General features: G+C 44.3%; 1 protein-coding gene across 1 annotated transcript in view; it reads left to right on the forward strand.

The window, feature by feature from the left end:
• Positions 1-5344, forward strand: part of INTS7 (integrator complex subunit 7) — a 91106-nt gene extending 85762 nt beyond the window's left edge. The window contains exons 18-20 of the mRNA XM_081791893.1: positions 275-373; positions 1654-1839; positions 4933-5344. Of these exons, the coding sequence (XP_081648019.1) occupies positions 275-373; positions 1654-1839; positions 4933-5220 (573 nt within the window). The 3' untranslated portion in view covers positions 5221-5344. The remainder of the gene's footprint in view (positions 1-274; positions 374-1653; positions 1840-4932) is intronic.
• Positions 5345-17417: the final 12073 nt, after the last annotated feature.

A 17417-nucleotide genomic window follows, 5' to 3' on the forward strand; every position in this document is an offset into this window, starting at 1 on the left:
CATGAGTGGGGGAGGGGCAGAGAGAGAGAGAGAGAGGGAAACACAGAATCGGAAGCAGGCTCCAGGCTCTGAGCTGTCAGCACAGAGCCCGACGTGGGGCTTGAACTCACAGATTGCGAGATCATGACCTGAGCCAAAGTCAGACGCTTAACCAACTGAGCCACCCAGGTGCCCCAACCATTTCTACTTTTTAAACTTCTTCCTTAAAGTACCATTTGTTGATGAAATTTGGAAATTTATTTTTATTTGACTTAGTTTTTTTTCTTCCCCCCAGCATACAGCATGCCTCTGCAATGCCATCATTTCCTTGCTGAAAGTTCCTCTTTCATTTCAGAGATATTTTTTCCAGAAACTGCAGTCTACCAGCATCAAGGTAATAATAGCAAGAATAGAGGTTAATACTGATTAAAAACCCAGTTACCTTTTGAAGAATATGTGGGATAGAGCTCTGCTTCAGGATCTTACCTTTGGTTTTGATGAAACTTACAGCCTTTAGTTGTGAATTTCTTCTCCCTTTACTGAGTGGTTTGGTGAAAGGAACGGGATTTGGGGATTAAACCCTCTCCCTTGTGACCTGTCAGTGCCAGATGCAGTGAGACGGGTGTTTGGGTACCTGGAGCTCTGTCCCTTGTCTCCAAGAATAATTTGAGAGGTTTCATGATAGTCACCTACAAGGATCTTGAGCTGAGTCCGTGTGTGATTGGACTTTCCAGACCCAGAATAAATCAGGTCCAATAAAACATCACCAGTCCTACCTCCAGGGCACTTTTGTCTGTGAATATCCAATTTTGAGGAGCTGGCCAATGAGAAGAGCTAGTATTTGAAAATATGTAAGCCACTCAACATTCAAAAATGTATTTTTGATTCAGAGAATGGAATTTTTGGGAAAGGAGGAAAACTGTCACCCGCAAGAGGTTTTCTAGGTTATCCCTGGCAGTAAATGTCTTCCGTGCACTTTGCATATCCATTCGAATGTTTTGGGTTGCATTTCAGAATGACGTGAATAATAAGGAAAATTGATTACCTTAGGTAAGATGTGTGCAGGGTTGATTGAGGCAATGCTCAACATTATCAGAAAGACCCAATTTCTTCCATCTCTTCATTTAGCAGAATTTGGGCTTTCGGTAGTTTAAGTGTATTGGGGATTTTAAATATGTTTTTAAATAAAAAACTACTCTAATGAGAGGTTTGAAATTGACTTTTATACCATTGTGACTTGATTTTGTGTGTAATCCTAGAATATTAAGTACGTTTGCCTTTGAATTTAGTGTATTTAAAATTACGAAAGACCAGAGGACAGCCTCTAGATATGAAAATTTACATGATGCATTTCTGTACTGGAATTGGTTCCTTGTCAAAGAAAGGCCCCACCACAGAAATGGGCAAGAATAGTGCCTTCACTTTTTTCTAATCCTCTTTTACCCTCACACAGAACTGGGGTTTGACGTAGAAAACACAGTGGTATTTAAAAGGAAGCATTAGGAGAAGGAACCCTTGACCTTAAAGGTACATCTGCCTGCTCGTCCTGGCATAGCCAGGTCGTTAGTTGTATGTGTAACGTTGTAACCTGTAAATAATAATTAGCACAAACTTGTCTGTCAGGAGAGAGCTTGCTCTTGCTTGTTAGCATTTATTTTAATGTTGGTATTCTAGCTTGCTCTGTCGCCGTCCCCCCGGAACCCTGCAGAGCCCATCGCGGTCCAGAATAACCAGCAGCTGGCACTAAAGGTAGAGGGAGTGGTTCAACATGGATCAAAACCAGGACTCTTCCGCAAAATTCAGTCCGTCTGTCTGAATGTTTCTTCTACACTACAGAGTAAATCTGGACAAGACTACAAGGTAATTTAGAAAAGAGGCAGAGTTATGATGTGGATTTTATCAACTTACATTAATGGAAGTTTTCTAGTGCTAAGCAGACTGCAGTTACACCTCCTAACAGATGAGATACGGACACAAGTTAAAAGTACGTTCTCAGGCTTGAGGGGGCTCGTGAACAGCCCTTCTCTTTTCCCTGCCTGAGCCAGCTGATGGAGAAACATCCAGGCAGACAGTAATCAGATACGAGTTTTATTATTATAGCTGTCGGGAAACCCCGCTCAGGTATCTGGCAACAGGGACTTCTAGCTTTGTACCACTGAATTTTCCCACCAGCCTCAGCCCGCACACACAAGAGCCTGCCCCTGTAAAACTGATGGTAGGAAGGAGCGCCCTGAGTCCCAGAGAAGGCAAAGAGAAGATCTTAGCTCCCCGTGCTCAGTTCCTACCCAGAAACTCCCCATCAGTAGGATTTACCTCCTTCCCTGGAGACCAGTACTGCCCATCTAATGAAAAGTCCCTCCACATGGAGGGAAACCTCAGGACTGAGGGAATAAGTGCTCCCTTTCCCCCAAAAAGCACACATCGAATTATTTTTCTCTATTTTAAGGGAATTGTAGCATTTTCCCCCAAAAAGGCTATACAACATTGACAGGCATGGTCAGATAAAGTAAAATCTTTCCTCAAGGGTGTAACCCTAGGAATTGGCTGCTTTGAGAAATCACGAGGTAGGTAACCAAAAATCGTGCTTGCTTTGTTAGCTGAGACCGGGATGCTGAGTACCGTGGAATACCAGTATTCCAAATGCAGAGTGTTCCTTTCTATGGACATCTCTTTCTGGTTCCTTGATGGTTTATTCACAGTAAATGGAACAAGGGAACAAGTACACAGTTGTAGGGACGGAGTTGTTCAGATGCCCACATTGGTTGTATCCGGGTTTATTGTGGGCACGCTTGAACTGAGCTCCATAGCAAGGAAAGGAGTATTAGTAGAAATATAAAAAGAGAGCATTTTATTCTCTTTGGTGGTTTTAGGCTAAAAACCCAAGAGAAGGTGTGGCTTAGGCCGTTTTTACTTTCTTTACTTTGGTAACTTTCTCCTTCTTCTTTGCCCACTCTGATATGGCTCAGCCTTTATTCTCTTCTCTTCCTCTCTGACTCCCACAACACGGAGCATGGTGCCTTATGTAGCAAATATTTGATGAATGATGAAAAAAAAATCATTTACTGTATTTGGAGTACAACTGCTATGTTCGTGGGTGATCCCTGTTGTCACAGAAGATCCTAGTGAGAATTTACATAGTTAACTTACCCCTTTCAACAGCTGTCTCCTCACTTTGAGTTTGAGAGAACAGTAACGATGATTCTTATTGTTCCTTGTATATGATTTCCACTCTTAAGAAAAAAACCTTCAAACCAGTCTTCTGCTTATTGACTTCCCTCTGGAGGCATTGCTTAATGCCCGGAAGCTGATATAAGTTATATAGGACAGGATTGCTCTGTTGTGTTACATGCAGTGAGTTCTCAACTTGAAATGCATCATCCATTCAGAGCGATCAGGTTGCCTTGGCCTATTTCTGGTCCTTTTAAGGAAGTTCTTGTTTGGTAGGCATGTTGTTTAGGGACATAAAACCCCTATAGAAGTTGTGCAAACAAACAAAACCGGGCTTATAAATCTAAGATCTTGAATTGGTCAGTGACTTCATTCCATTGCTGTTACGGAAAGATTAACCTGTTCCCTGAGTCGCAAAGCTTCAGGGCACATTTATATCATTAATTATACAACAGAAACACACACATAAATGTAGAACAATCTGGCCAAATATTCATTAAGGTTACCTGTGTATGCATTCTCAGAATAAGTGTCTCTCTTAACATACTTCATCTTAGGTACAGGTCAGGGTATACCAGCAAGTGTTACTCTGTTCTTTGAAGGACAAAGGCATGAGTGTCTAGCTACATAAGTGAACAAGCCCATAAATCTGTGTTTTAGAATATATTGTGCTGCCCATCTGAACAAGACACTGATTATTAAATGAGCACTGTACAAGTTATAAAGTTAATTTGTTTTAAAGAGGGAGGGTTGACTGTATTAAGTAATACGAAATCAGACTGGCTAGGAGGAGGAACCCTAACTTGTATTTACTTAGAGTTATGTTCTTTTTCAGTCTCTTAGATTTTAAACTCCCTGAAACAGGTGATTGTACCCTGTTTCTTCAGAATTTCTCTTTACAGACTAAAGAAAGATGGGAATCAGAGTTGGGGTTGGGTAAGCAAGTGTAAGAGGGGAATATTCTTTTCCACCCTCTTAAGGTCTCCAGCTGGGCCTACGATTAAACTAACATTAAGGCACATTAACAGGAGAAAAGCATACAAGTTTGTTAGAATTGTACACATACATGGGAGTCTTCACAGACAATGGAAACCCAGAGAAGTGACCAGAGCAGAAAGCTTATGTAACTTTTAGACAAAGAAACAGTAAATTTGTGGAGACTTAAGACAAATGGGCAGTAAAGAGGTGGGGAGTGACTGGGAGAGAGATGGGGCGGCAGTCCGTGCATTTCAACCTTGGTTCCCAGTCTCTGGTGATAAGGATGTTCTCCTTCTCTTGGTACAGAGAAGGCACCTTTCTCATGGGAGGTTTTATGGCCTGTTTTAGGTAAAAATGGCAAGGTCAGAGACCCTTCCTACATCCTCTGTTTCGCAAGTGCCTTTAGTTGAAAAGAATCAATGTGCCAAAGCAGCATTGTTTTGAAGAGGCGTGTCCTGAGCTCCTTCACAAGGAGGAAAGGCAGCATATGAAGGGGTCGAGACAGGCTCTGGGAGCTTGTTCTGGTAGTGAGGAGGTAGTATCACTTAGTGATAGAGAGTGTAGGCTCTGGAGTTCACCTGCCTTGGTTCAGATGCCAGTTCCACTACTCATTAGCTGTGTGACCTTGGAGAAATGACTTAACCTCTCTGCCTCAGTGTTTTTATCTGTAAAACAAGGATAATAATAGTACCTACACCTCTTGGTTGTTTGCAGGGATTAAGTAAGCGCTTAGTACAGGGCCTACCTCACAGTAAGCACTCAGTACATATTAGCTATTACTATTATTTAACAATTTTTTCGTTCCAGATACCCATTGACAATATGACCAATGAGATGGAGCAGAGGGTTGAACCTCATAATGATTACTTCAGTACTCAATTTCTGTTGAACTTTGCTATCCTTGGAACACACAACATTACAGTGGAATCTTCTGTGAAAGATGCCAATGGTATTGTATGGAAGACGGGTCCCAGAACTACCATATTTGTAAAATCCCTGGAAGACCCTTATTCCCAGCAAATTCGCCTACAACAACAGCAGGCCCAACAACCATTACAACAGCAGCAACAACGAAATGCCTACTCACGGTTTTAGCCACATGATGAATGCACTACAGACTTTACAGGAATTGATCAAATGGGCAAAAATAATTTGATTTTTCATATGGATTAAGATATAAAAGAATGTGGAGTCCATCTATTCATTGGTTTCTATAATGTCATACTCTGGCGAAAAAAAAGAGTTGGTTTTTCTTTAAAAATTTAATTTGAGAAATAATTGGATTCCTAGCCAGAAAGACGCTTTCCCCTTGTTCCTTCTCAAACCATGTCCTTTATCTTCTGTTTGACATTTTCATTGTTTTTCTGTTGCTGAGCCTTTCTTTCTCTTTCAAGAAAAGTCATGTGTTGGGATCACTGAATTCATATATTTGACTGATTTGTCCACCAAAACACATCACTCACTACCTGGCACAGACCTCTCATTCTGAGCTAGGCATTGGGAAGTGCTGACTAGTTGGTACGGAGGAGTCTGTGGGAGTAGAAACTGAGTTCTCCCCTAGACTGACTTCAGTGTGTCCCCTGAAACATCCAGTTTTCTGGATTTTGAGAGGAAGCAGTCTAGCAGAATTGAAACATCCTGCTACATTATTTCAACTATTCACCTATATTTCTCTGTGCTAAAGCAATCTTAATTTATTGTTTTAGTATTTAATTGACCCCCCCCAAAACCAGCTAACAGTTACAAAGATTGGCAAGTAATCATTTGTGTTTTCTAATATTTGTTTATATTATAGAGTTTTTACATTATTTCCAAGAGTGAAAAAAATCACTCACATGTAATATCTTAATCTTTTAAATTAGGAGGGCAGATCTTTTGATTGGTTTGGTTTCTTAAGTTATGTAATGCTAGACTTGATTGTCTAGAAAGAACAATCTATAGCACAACCTCAATTAGTTGGGATGCTCAGGGAATAGAAATTTTCTGGTTAGCCAGAAAATCCCTTTTTTTCTATCTTAATACTGGTTGAAAACCATTATATAAAATATAATAATAATAAACTTTCTTGTCTTAACACAGTATACTAGATGTATTTTACCTGTTCGTTCTCGGTTTGGGATCATTCAGTGCTTGGGATCATGGTTTCCAAACATCAGGGATCGTAGGGTTGCGCATGTTCATGACGTGTGTGGGGCAGTTGGGCTGGAAGCAGTTCCCGAGATGGAGCTGGGCACCTTCCCTAGAGGTTCCCTTTTTATTTATTTATTTCTTTTTCTTTTTCTTTTTTTTTTTTTCAATATATGAAGTTTATTGTCAAATTGGTTTCCATACAACACCCAGTGCTCATCCCAAAAGGTGCCCTCCTCAATACCCATCACCCACCCTCCCCTCCCTCCCACCCCCCCGTCAACCCTCATAGAGGTTCCCTTTTTAAATAAATCTCCCATTTTCTTTGTTTGTGTTTTGCACTTTTTTTCCCGTTAAAGTCAACATTGGCTCAAAGAAAAAACTCATAGAGGTTCCCTTTTTAAATAAATCTCCCATTTTCTTTGTTTGTGTTTTGCACTTTTTTTCCCTTTAAAGTCAACATTGGCTCAAAGAAAAAAAAAATGAGTTGGTATTTCTTTTTCCCTTGTCATGTTGCCTCCAGGGATGAGAAGTGATTGGCGATTCGGGTCCCTCTGAGATTGCCAGGCTCAGGTGAGCTATTGTCCCTCTTCGCCATTGGCCAGCCAGAACATCATGGCAAAACGTACGAATCTCCAGTGTTGACTGTGGATGGCATCCCTTTATGTTCAGCCCCGTTGTACACAGTGCACGGTGTGCACAGTTGTGATAGCATCTGAGGGCACAGGCCTTAGGAAGAACCGCCAGAGGGGTGTGGAGGAGGCTACGGACCCCTTGACCTGCCAGGCGTGGAAAGAGCTGACTCAGCAAGCACAGGTTGTCCTTTTAGCTCTGATGAATTAGCTGAGTTACCTTGGGCAAGTTACTCAATCTCTCTAGGCTAGTTTCCTTGTCTCTAAAATGACTGAATTAGACTGGATCTCTTCAAGTCAATCTAGAGTTTTTATCAGGTGACTGAAAGACTAAAAGACCAAAAAAAAAAAAAGACTCTTAAATTAGGGGAGAAATTTTTTTTTTTAATTAAGTGTCTATTTTCAGAATGAAATTTTATAATGTCGCTGTCAGGTTTCTGGTACTGTTTTGAAGCAGAATTCTCAAGAGGCAAATCTTGTAAGCCTCCAGCCCTCCCCAGTTCCCTTGAGACCTGCCCAAATTTTATGTTCTTTTTTTTTTTTTTAAACTGTTTATTGTTTTTTTTTTTTTGAGAGAGAGAGAGACAGGACACAAACAAGGGAGGGGCAGAGAGAGAGGGAGACACAGAATTCGAGGCAGCTCCAGGCTCCTCCAAGCTATCAGCACAAGGCCTGACGTGGGGCTCGAACTCAAAAACCATGAGATCATGACCTGAGGTGGAGTCAGACGCTCAACCGACTGAGCCACCCAGATGCCCCCCAAATTTTATGTTCTTAAAAGACCAGCTTTTGATAGCTGTAGTTATAAACTCTTTGATTTGGTGCACTGTAGGAATTATTAATAAAAACAAATCCAAATAGTTCAAAGTATGAAAATAACTCTGAAGCAAAAAAGGTGGCTATTTTAATTGAGTGTGTCCGTTAGACCCAGGGTTAGAATTCTGATTTTGTGTTTGGTACCATGTCTACTGCATTTCTGGCATCAACTGTTAAACAATTATTTGAAGTAAGGGGAAATTGTGTTTATAATTTCTACACTATAATTATAAATGAAAAAGAAAGATGAAGGAACGAAAGATACATGTATACTGATTGTGAAGTGAGCGTGTTCTGTGAATTTACAAATAGGGATAAAAAAGGGTATTGGCCAATCGATTCTAGGGAAAACAGGGCTGATTTTTCTGTGTTTAGTCATTTTGCATTATAACCTGGGGGGTCGGAGCACAGCCTTTGGAGCTACACCGTCTGGGTCCAAATCCTACGTACCTAACTTTGTGACCTTGCACAGGCTACTTGATACTTGATAGCTCTCTGTCTCAGTTTCCTTACTCCTAAAATTGAGAAGTTTAATAGTGCTTCATGGGATAGGTGTGAGGATTAAGTGAGTTAACATAGACGTAGTATAGGAAAGCAATTAGAACAACCCTATAGCATATAGTAAGCAGATATACAGGTTCACTAGCATTGTTACTTCTATTATTATACCCTCCCGAATACTATTTTTCACAGTATTTGATCTTTCATAAGATCCATTCTTATTTTTAGCATTTTATTTATTCATAATAAAAGTTACCTTCCTCTGCTACTAAATACACATTTAAGCTTATCTTCCCACATTCTCAATTCGGGTATGTGGGGTAATAACAAAATAATGTTGACCTCAACAAAACGGAATTCCTGTCTACAACCAATACTATAAATCCTATTAATTAAAATATTTAAAGACATGTATGAAGAAGATCATGAAAATCCTTTCCAAAGCTGCTGATTGTCTTCAATGGTGACAGCAATAGTATATTGACCATTTAGAAATTAAAGTACTGTTATATTCCAGCTTGACCTAAGAGGTCTTGTGATAATGACCTTTCTAGCACAGACTAACCAAGGTGGCAGGTAATTTGCAGCTAGAGGCACTAAGTGACTTTTCACCTTGTGGTATAGTTCCTAGAAGAAGAAACCAAGATGCCCAGACGAGAGTCCCAGAGATGCCAGTTTGAGTTGTATTTGTAAGACTCCCTTGCCATGGATCCTTAGATTCGTCCCTTGGTCTTTCTGTGCCAACACTGGCCAGCATTGGGAGTGAGAGGATCCTGCCGCTTGGTATGTAGCGTATACGGAGCGCTTGTCGGATAGAAGGTTCCATGATGAGGGAAATGTTCTAAGTCTGGCCTTCCAATATAGCCACTAGCCATATGTAGTTATTGAACATCTAAAATATGGCTACTGTGACTGAATCTTTTATTTGCTTTTAGTTCAGTTAAATTTAAAGAGCCTCACATGGCTACTGCCTGCAGAATTGGGACCGTGCAAGAGTGCGAAGAAAAAAAATTCTCTATTCCCTTAGGGCCTAGATAACTCTTAAATAGATTTCTAGATAAGAGGTCTGTCTACATTGGAATTTTTTGATGTCCTGAAGGTTTCACATGGAAGACTGTAAACGACAAGGAAGGTACTCGGGGTTTGTGGGTGTGCTTTGCTCCTAGGAATACTGTGCTGCTCAGACACCCAGCCCTGTTCTTTCTGTAGTTAACCCTTGGATTTAGCCTTTGTCAATCATCAACATTCAAAGTATGAGGTCCAAAAGTCTGGTGAGTGGGCTTAGATCTCCTCCCAACAGCCAGAGGTCATGGTCTCCCTTTTCACTTCTTGCTCAAGAACACAAAGACCTTTAACTCTATGGGCTGTGTATTTTATTGGCTTGAGTGCACCTCGGCCATTATTACCCCGTAGTATCTCCTGGTCTAACGTATTCATTCTATGAGCAGTTTAATTTTTAATTGCAGTTGGGATTTAAACAGAATGAGACATGTTTTTCTCCTTAACCAATATATGAAGGCCTGGAGCCATTGATTTCCACATTCTAATGTAGAATGCTAAATGTTGTAAATTTACTTTTTTCAAATCTACTGCAGGTACAAAACATTTTTCAGTCTATATCTTTTCCCTTCCTGCTTCCTTGCTAATCTCCCCCAAAGCAATTCTGTCATGTCCAGTCAAGTTTGTTGTGCAATAACTGTCCTCTGTTTAGGCTTGGTTAAAGATTGAAACTTGATGAAACGAGTTGAGGGACTGTTTTCCTCTCAGATCCTGTCTACAAGGGCTAGCTTTCGTCTTGTGGTACTTAGCTGGCAAACGGAGACTAAAAATATTTTTATTGTTGTTTGCAGTTATTTTTAGCAAATAATAAAGGTAAAATAATACTAACTCATTTGGCATTAGGAAATGAATCAGTCAGCAAAATGAACATCTCTACCCTCAGAAGTCAGGATGAGTTAAAGAAAATCAGATTGTTTTACAGAGAGAAAATATTCTCTACCTCACCTTTTGGTTTTCTTGGGAGATTCATGGGTGGGTTTTGATGAAGGTTCTTTGTGGCAAGAAGCAAAAATATTTCAAATGGAAAACCAAGACATCATAGAGCTAAATTAGGCTGAGGAATCGCGAGAAGATAGCAATGTCTAGTTGTGTGTCATGGAAGGTGAGGACAGGCAGTACTGCCCCAAGTCGACCCCCATCCCTGGAAGCAGTGACGCTAATGATGCTTTTTGCCTTATTCGTCCTCTCACTCTGGGGAGATGAGCAAAGTGATGACGCATTGCTAAGACTTGTGTCCCCCACCTGGCTTTCCCTTCCCACCCCCAGCCAGTAACAAAGGCAGATGTCATGTGTTAGGAGGGTCAGTTCTGAACCCTCCCAACACCCACACATAGGACAAGAGTAGATGAAAAGCCTACTGTGCAAATGCAAGCGGGGGACCTGGGGAGAAGGGCCTCCCTGTGAGCTCCACGCTATACCAGGCTCTGAGCTGGGCGTGGGAAATGCAAAAAACTGACAGGGACAGCCCTCAAGCAACTTGTAGTCTCTTGACAGAAGGAGACTTGTATTTCTACAGAACGTGGAGAGGGCTTTATAAAAGCTAGTGAGAGGGGCGCCTGGGTGGCTCAGTCGGGTAAGCGTCCGACTTCGGCCCAGGTCATGATCTCACAGTTTGTGAGTTTGAGCCCCGCGTAGGGCTCTGTGCTGACAACGCAGAGCCTGGAGCCTGCTTCGGATTCTGTGTCTTCCTCTCTCTGTCCTTCCCCCATTTGCACTGTCTCTGTCTCTTAAAAAATGAATAAATATTAAAAAAAATTTTTTTTAATTAAAAAAAAAAAAAAGCTATCGAGAGAGCCCAAAAGATGCCATTCCTGAAATTCTAATAGTGTCTCCCCTTGTATGCAACAGGACTGGCTCTTAGGCGATTAGAAAGTGGCCATCATTTGGCATTTTCTCCTTTTGCAGCACTTGGAAATGCAAGTGTCCCTTCCTCCTCAGACAGCTTCTTGACATAATCAGAGACCTATTGGGTACCTATTCCTTGGAAGCCAGAGAGGAACGCAAGAGCATTGGGAAAAAAGATACACTCCTAAAGTGTAAAGTCAGTATTTGGCCTCAAGGAGATAGGAGCTTACACTCAAAAAGAATTAAATATTGTCTCATGTTGCAGAAACCACTGCTGCTTCTAGCCAGGCTGTTCAATGACACAAACCCCCAATGTCACATTCCAAGGTATCAGGGCCTTAGGGAGAAATCTGTCATCACAGAATCACTTAAGCAACATCAGATCTATCCTACTTAGTGGTTACAGTGTCCCCTGGGATGCTCAAAAGCATATTGGCCCTGGCTAGAATCGTCTCTCAGGGAGTGAGCTCATCAGGAATCTCTCCTTGAGGGCCCTTGACACAGGAGAGGGCCCATGAGTCTGTCCTAAGCAGTACCTCTCCTTCCTCCCTCAAGCGGCTGGGGCCAGGAGTAGCTGATGGAAAGCACTTTTCCTTCCTCCTGAGCACTAAAGCTACCTCAGCTGACATCACAGGGCTCTGTAGCTCAGTCAGCAACATTCGTCTGAGCTGGAGTTTGTGAATTTGGACAGATTCCCCCGATCTGTGCCAAAGGCACAGCCAACAAGGACACAAACAATCCTGAGAACGGGTGACCTTTTTTATTCATTCACCAAATAAATGTTTATCGGATGCGTCCAGGGTACCCAGAACTGGGCTTATGATGGACAAGCTCCTTGGGTTTACGGCCCTGACACTTGTGTTTGCGCAGACCGCGGGAGGGAAGGCTGTGAGAAACCCACCGTGCTCTTGATTTATGCTGGTGGATCTGAGCTTCTGATCATTTGCTCCAGTGAAAGGGGAAAAGGATGTCTGGACAGGACTGTCGAGGCTAGAGTCCTCGTGGTTTCCAGGGCGGCCCTTCGGTAAAGCGCTTAGCCTGATGCGGCTCCTTGTGTATCTGTCGTCTTCACGCCTCGCTAAGTTCTTCCTTCTGTCCAACTTAAGCCCCTCATGGCAGTCGGCCTCCTGCTTCTCTGTGTTTGAGGGAAATGGAAAACTCCCCAAAACCACGGTCATGGGGAAATAGCTCTAATCAAAACAGTCTCCCCTGACCCCAGCTATCCCAGACCCTCCAGACCCGGCAGAAACCCCCTTGCCCTGATCCTTCAGCCAGACACGAGAGCTGGTCCCCTTGTGTGACCGGTACCCAACCCAGTCTTGGGTACGGTCTGCTGCCCAGCCTTCAGGGTTGGCACAAATGTGGACAAATGGTGGCTAAAGTTGCCACGTCCCGTTCATAGGAACAGGCAGCTCACTGTGCTGTCCCATGCCCCACATCAGCCGTTTGGCTATTTTCAGGGTCTCTGTTTCCTTTCATACTGCCTCTGGGAGCCCTGGGTGCTTCATCTGTGAAATGGGGCTGATGACTGCCCTTTGAAGAGTTGTCAGTATTAAATGTACTGATACATGTACCAAGCCTGCTCCTTGGCAAGGACCCACCAAATGTTGCCTTCGGCCTCTCTGGTCAAGTGGCCAGCGTGGCCTGGTGGCCCAGAGAACAGCAAGAAGAGAAACCAGCCTTCTGGAACAGCGATGTATGTCTCAGATCATCTCATCTCCACCTTAAAGGAAGATGACGTCCCAGGGCATTTGAGGACCTAAAAGTACTAAAATGTCTTAGACTCACTAGAAATTTATTATTCTCTCTGGGGAGGAGGGCATTTACATTTATCGGCATCCTTGTCAGCATCATCTTTGGGCCCAGTGGGGAGGGAAAAATAGAGAAATGTCACCAGTGCAATGAGCCAACCCAGGCTTCCCTGTCATTCGGAGTTATTTAGCAGCTGCAAAAGAAGTGGGCTTATATCCAGACTTAGTTCTTTGCCATCAAATCTACTGGACAGACGCCCCAGGATTCAATGGACACTTTCTGACAGAACGTAACTATTTTCCTACCGATCAGAGTTTGCCATTACCCCCAAACTCGGACCATGAGGCACAGAGGCTGAAGATTGAGATGTTTAGGTTGGCTAGAAGGAAGAACTTCGTGAACTGTGAAAATAATTAAATACTAAAGGAAGGAGGCATTTGGACTGTGTGAGCTATTCGGTCCAAACAGAAGGATGTGTTTGCCAGTGACCTCTCTGGAGGCAGAAGGATGGACCGTCGGACCTCCTGGCCCATTCCATCAGCAGGAGCTCTTGGCGGCTGCAGCGTCCCCAGCTGAGGGCTCTGCCTGGGAGACGGGGTGTGGCCCTCCTCCCCACCAGGCACGTGCCCTCCAGACAGTACTCGGGCACTGCGGCTGCAGATATTAATAACCCCTGCTTGACTCTTTCTGGCTTTAGGGTAAATGCCTCTGGACACTGCCCAGAAGGACAAGGGAACCGAGGTGGGAGGAGGGCTGGGGGGCGGGGGTCAGGCTTGACGGCTGAGAAGAGAGGGGTGGCGAAGAGGTTATGTTTCCTCTCACCTCCTCAGTGAGTGTCTGTGTGTGTGTATATGAGATATGTGTCTAGCCAAAGGGAGGAGCTGCCCTACTTTTGAGGGAGGGAGACTGGCCTTCACAACGTTCTCTCCTTCTGTCCCTACTACCATCATGCTTGCTTGCAACCTCATTATGTCTTCCTGGATATCACCTTCACTTCCTGTTTTCCTTGCTGCCAGTCTCTGTCTCCTCAGGAATCCGTACTTCCCATTGCTTCCCAATTCACTCGTCTGGACCAAAGCTTTCATTCCCACTGGGTTCTCGAAACAGCCCCAATTGTCAGCCTAGCGGCCGGGAGGGCCTCACCTCTGGCCACACTTGCGTGGATAGCCCAGTCTGTGGGAAAACTGGCTTCTTGGACATCCCCAGAGCTCAGTCTGCACTTTTTCACCGCCATGGTTTTGTTCATATCTTCCCTCCACTTGAATGCTCCTCTCGGCATCACTGAAAAGTCTGTTCATCCCTCCGTGGGCAGATTCTCCAGCCAGGTGCAGGATTTCTGCATGGCCCGTATCCTATTCAATATGGTGTGAAGCAGTCAGGCTGCTTGGCCCTTGGGCAGGCATAAAGGAGGACACGTCGTAGCTAACGTTACCATGTCCTGCTGATGAGAACAAATGGCTCCCTCCACTGTCCGCCCCCACCCCACTGGCCTGTGGCTATTCTCTGGCCTCCAGCCCTCACTCATCCCTGCAAGGAGCGGCCCTGTCTGATCTGCCCGCCGGCCCGCTGTTCACCTTAGAGATCAGAGGTGTGGAACCAGCTTTCTGCTGTTTCTGAGCTCTGAGAAGTGTAATGGTGGGAGCACAGCCTACAGGTATCACGGGGCCCAGCAGAGGTCCAGAGTACAGCTCAGGTTCTGATCTAAGGCCTGAGGCAGGAGGGAGAGGACCAGTGCCTAGAGCTCATGAGAAAAAAAAAATTGTTTTTAATGTTTATTTATTTTTGAGAGAGAGATTGAGAAGTAGATAATCCTAAGTAGGCTCCATGCTATCAGTGCAGAGCCCAATGCAGGGCTTGAACTCACAAACATGAGATCATGACCCGAGCCGAAATCAAAAGTCGGACCCTTAACTGACTGAGCCACCCACGTACCCCAAGTAAAAAAAAAAATTTTAAAGATCATTTATTCGGCTCTTTCCTTGGAGTCCTCTTCACTCTCCTCCAGCAGCAGCTGGAATTGGTCAGAACTTAGAATGCGTTGATACTTTGCGAGCTTTGGTTTCTGGCCGGGTTCTTCCCGGTGCATCCTCTCTTCATCCCTTGCTCTCTCCCTGCCTTTCGTCTCCGTGGACTGATTGAGTGCTTGTTCTATGCAGGGCACTGCCTGGGTAGAGTCCGTGCTCTCAGGAAGCTTTGGTGGGTAGTCGTCACATACGTCAGGGTGACAGTGTTTGTCCGTGGTGCTGAGGGCTAGCTGAGGTGCCAAGCGTGCACAGAGGGGGACACTGAGAAGCACTCTGCGTCATTATTCTCATTGACTCAGGAGGTATATAAAGTGCCGTCCAGAAGAGCCCGTGGGAGGTGAAATGGGCAATGGAGGGCACCAAGGAAGAAAGGGGAAGGAGAGGAAGCGGAGGTGGCTTTTGGTTTCTCGCTACCCCAATCCAGCCTGACTCCAGAGCCAGCTACAAATCAGACTCCGACAGTTCAAATCTGATGCTTTCACTCCCGTACGGGTCTCCTATTACGTTGCTGGCCATCTCGCGTTTCCCCCTCGCATCCCCATGTGCTTTTGCCAGCTTCTACTCCACAAATGGAACCTCCCTCTGGGTGACAGAGCCTGGAGCAGGTAACCTCAGGAGCTGTCCAGGGCCATGTTTTTGGCTATATAAAAGAAGACAGCCCAGCTGACTTCCTGTCCAAGGTTCCGTAAGCCGCCCTTGTGTCCTTATAATTCAGGAAAACATTTATCTTTGTGCTTTTCATCTGGGAACTCCCCAATACTTGATCTTTCCCTAGTCAGAGGCATCCACAATGCCCTGAAGAGTGACGGGTTAAAGCGATAATGCAAAGACAAACCCAAAAACAAAAAACCCATGTTTAGTCTTTTTAACATCCATAGGGAAGATATCAAGAATAAAAAAAGATAGAGTTTGGCCAATAAAAATAGAAGAGAAAGGGGCGCCTGGGTGGCTCAGGCAATTAAGTGTCTGACTTCAGCTCAGGTCATGATCTCACAGTTCGTGGGTTCAAACCCCACATCAGGCTCTGTGCTGACAGCTCGGAGCCTGGAGCCTGTTTTTCCCTCTCTCTCTGCCCTTCCGCTGCTCATGTTCTGTCTCTCTCTCAAAATTAAACATTTAAAAAAAATTTTTTTTTTAATAGAAGAGAAAGGGGAGCCTGCGTGGCTCAGTCAGTTAAGCATGGCCTCTTGATTTCAGCTCAGGTCATGATCTCACTGTCATGAGTTCAAGCCCCACATCAGGCTCAGGCTCCACGCTTAGCCAATCTCTCTCTCTCTCTCTCAAAAAAAAAAAAAAAGCATTAACATAGAAGAGAGGAAGAACAATAGGATTACCTTGCCCCACTTTAGACATGTTGGCATTCTAACCGTTCCCTGAACCTCCATGCATTTCACATATTAGGCCTGTGCGCACACTTGGCTTTCAGCATGCACTGCTCTCTTCCCTATGGCTCTGCCTAGCAAGTTCAGATCACCTCTAAAGATTTACCCAGGTGGAGAGTTTGCCTCTCCATAAAGCTTTCCCTGAAAGCCCCACAGAGCTGGACACCACCCTAGCTTCTGGTCTACTCTCCATTAAAGCCCTCAGCTTCTTGTAACTCCCCACTTACATACCTGTCTCCTCTTCTGTCTAGGTTGTGAACATCCAAGGGGGGGATTGGAAGTTCATCTTTGCATTCCTGGTGCCTGACACATGGAGGCCATCGGTCAAGTTTACTTTCTTGAGAATTCAAATGACCTAGCCATGGTACAGTTTGTGGTCCTGGGAGCCAAGCCACTGAGAACAGATTGCAAACTCAAGAGCTCTTGCCCAGCCCAATGGGCATTTCTAGTTCTCAGTCCTCAACTCAGTTCAACTGCCCGGGGGAGCCTAAGCAGTACTAAAAGGGCCCAACGGTCCCGGCCATGCACTTGGGCAACCTGATAATTACTGCAGTCACTGATGCAGAGGTGCATTTCCTCCATGAGTAGTGTGGCCCAGGCCCTGCAGTCTCCGGTAGGAGCCAGACCTGGGCTTGGCCCCTTTGTGACCAAGGTGAAGCTCTGTCATCCCTGTCCCTGGGCTTCAGTTTCTGCATCTGTCATGTGGTTGTGGGTCTTAATTAGAAAGCTCTTAGGGATTCCTGAAAGGACTGTTATTGTTCAGCTGCACAAAGGATATTATGTCACAGTGGTATAAGAGCACGGCAAATAATGGAAACTAGGAATAATAAGGGCACTTATTCCCAGAAGCACATTGATTTAAACCACAAAAGCTCCTTGGAACAGGGCTTGAGAATTGTAAAAGCCTGAGCAGTCAACAACCCCTGTGGGAGGGGAGCCCATGCCAGGCTATTGCTGGAGAGTTGATTTGGTCATTGTAGGCGGCCCAGTTTTGTCCCTCAGGTGTTCTCACTTGGGTGACATTTCCCTGCTCTAATGAGCCTAGCCTATTTGCTGGGTTCTGGAGAGAAACAACCATTACTTCCACTTCCCTTGCATAAGATGCAAAGAATTGGCCTTAGCACAGTTCAGGTTACTGTTCATTCTCTGTATGA

This window comes from Panthera onca, chromosome F1 (genome assembly GCF_046562875.1).
Source record: "Panthera onca isolate mPanOnc1 chromosome F1, mPanOnc1 haplotype 2, whole genome shotgun sequence".
NCBI classification, from domain to species: domain Eukaryota; kingdom Metazoa; phylum Chordata; class Mammalia; order Carnivora; family Felidae; genus Panthera; species Panthera onca.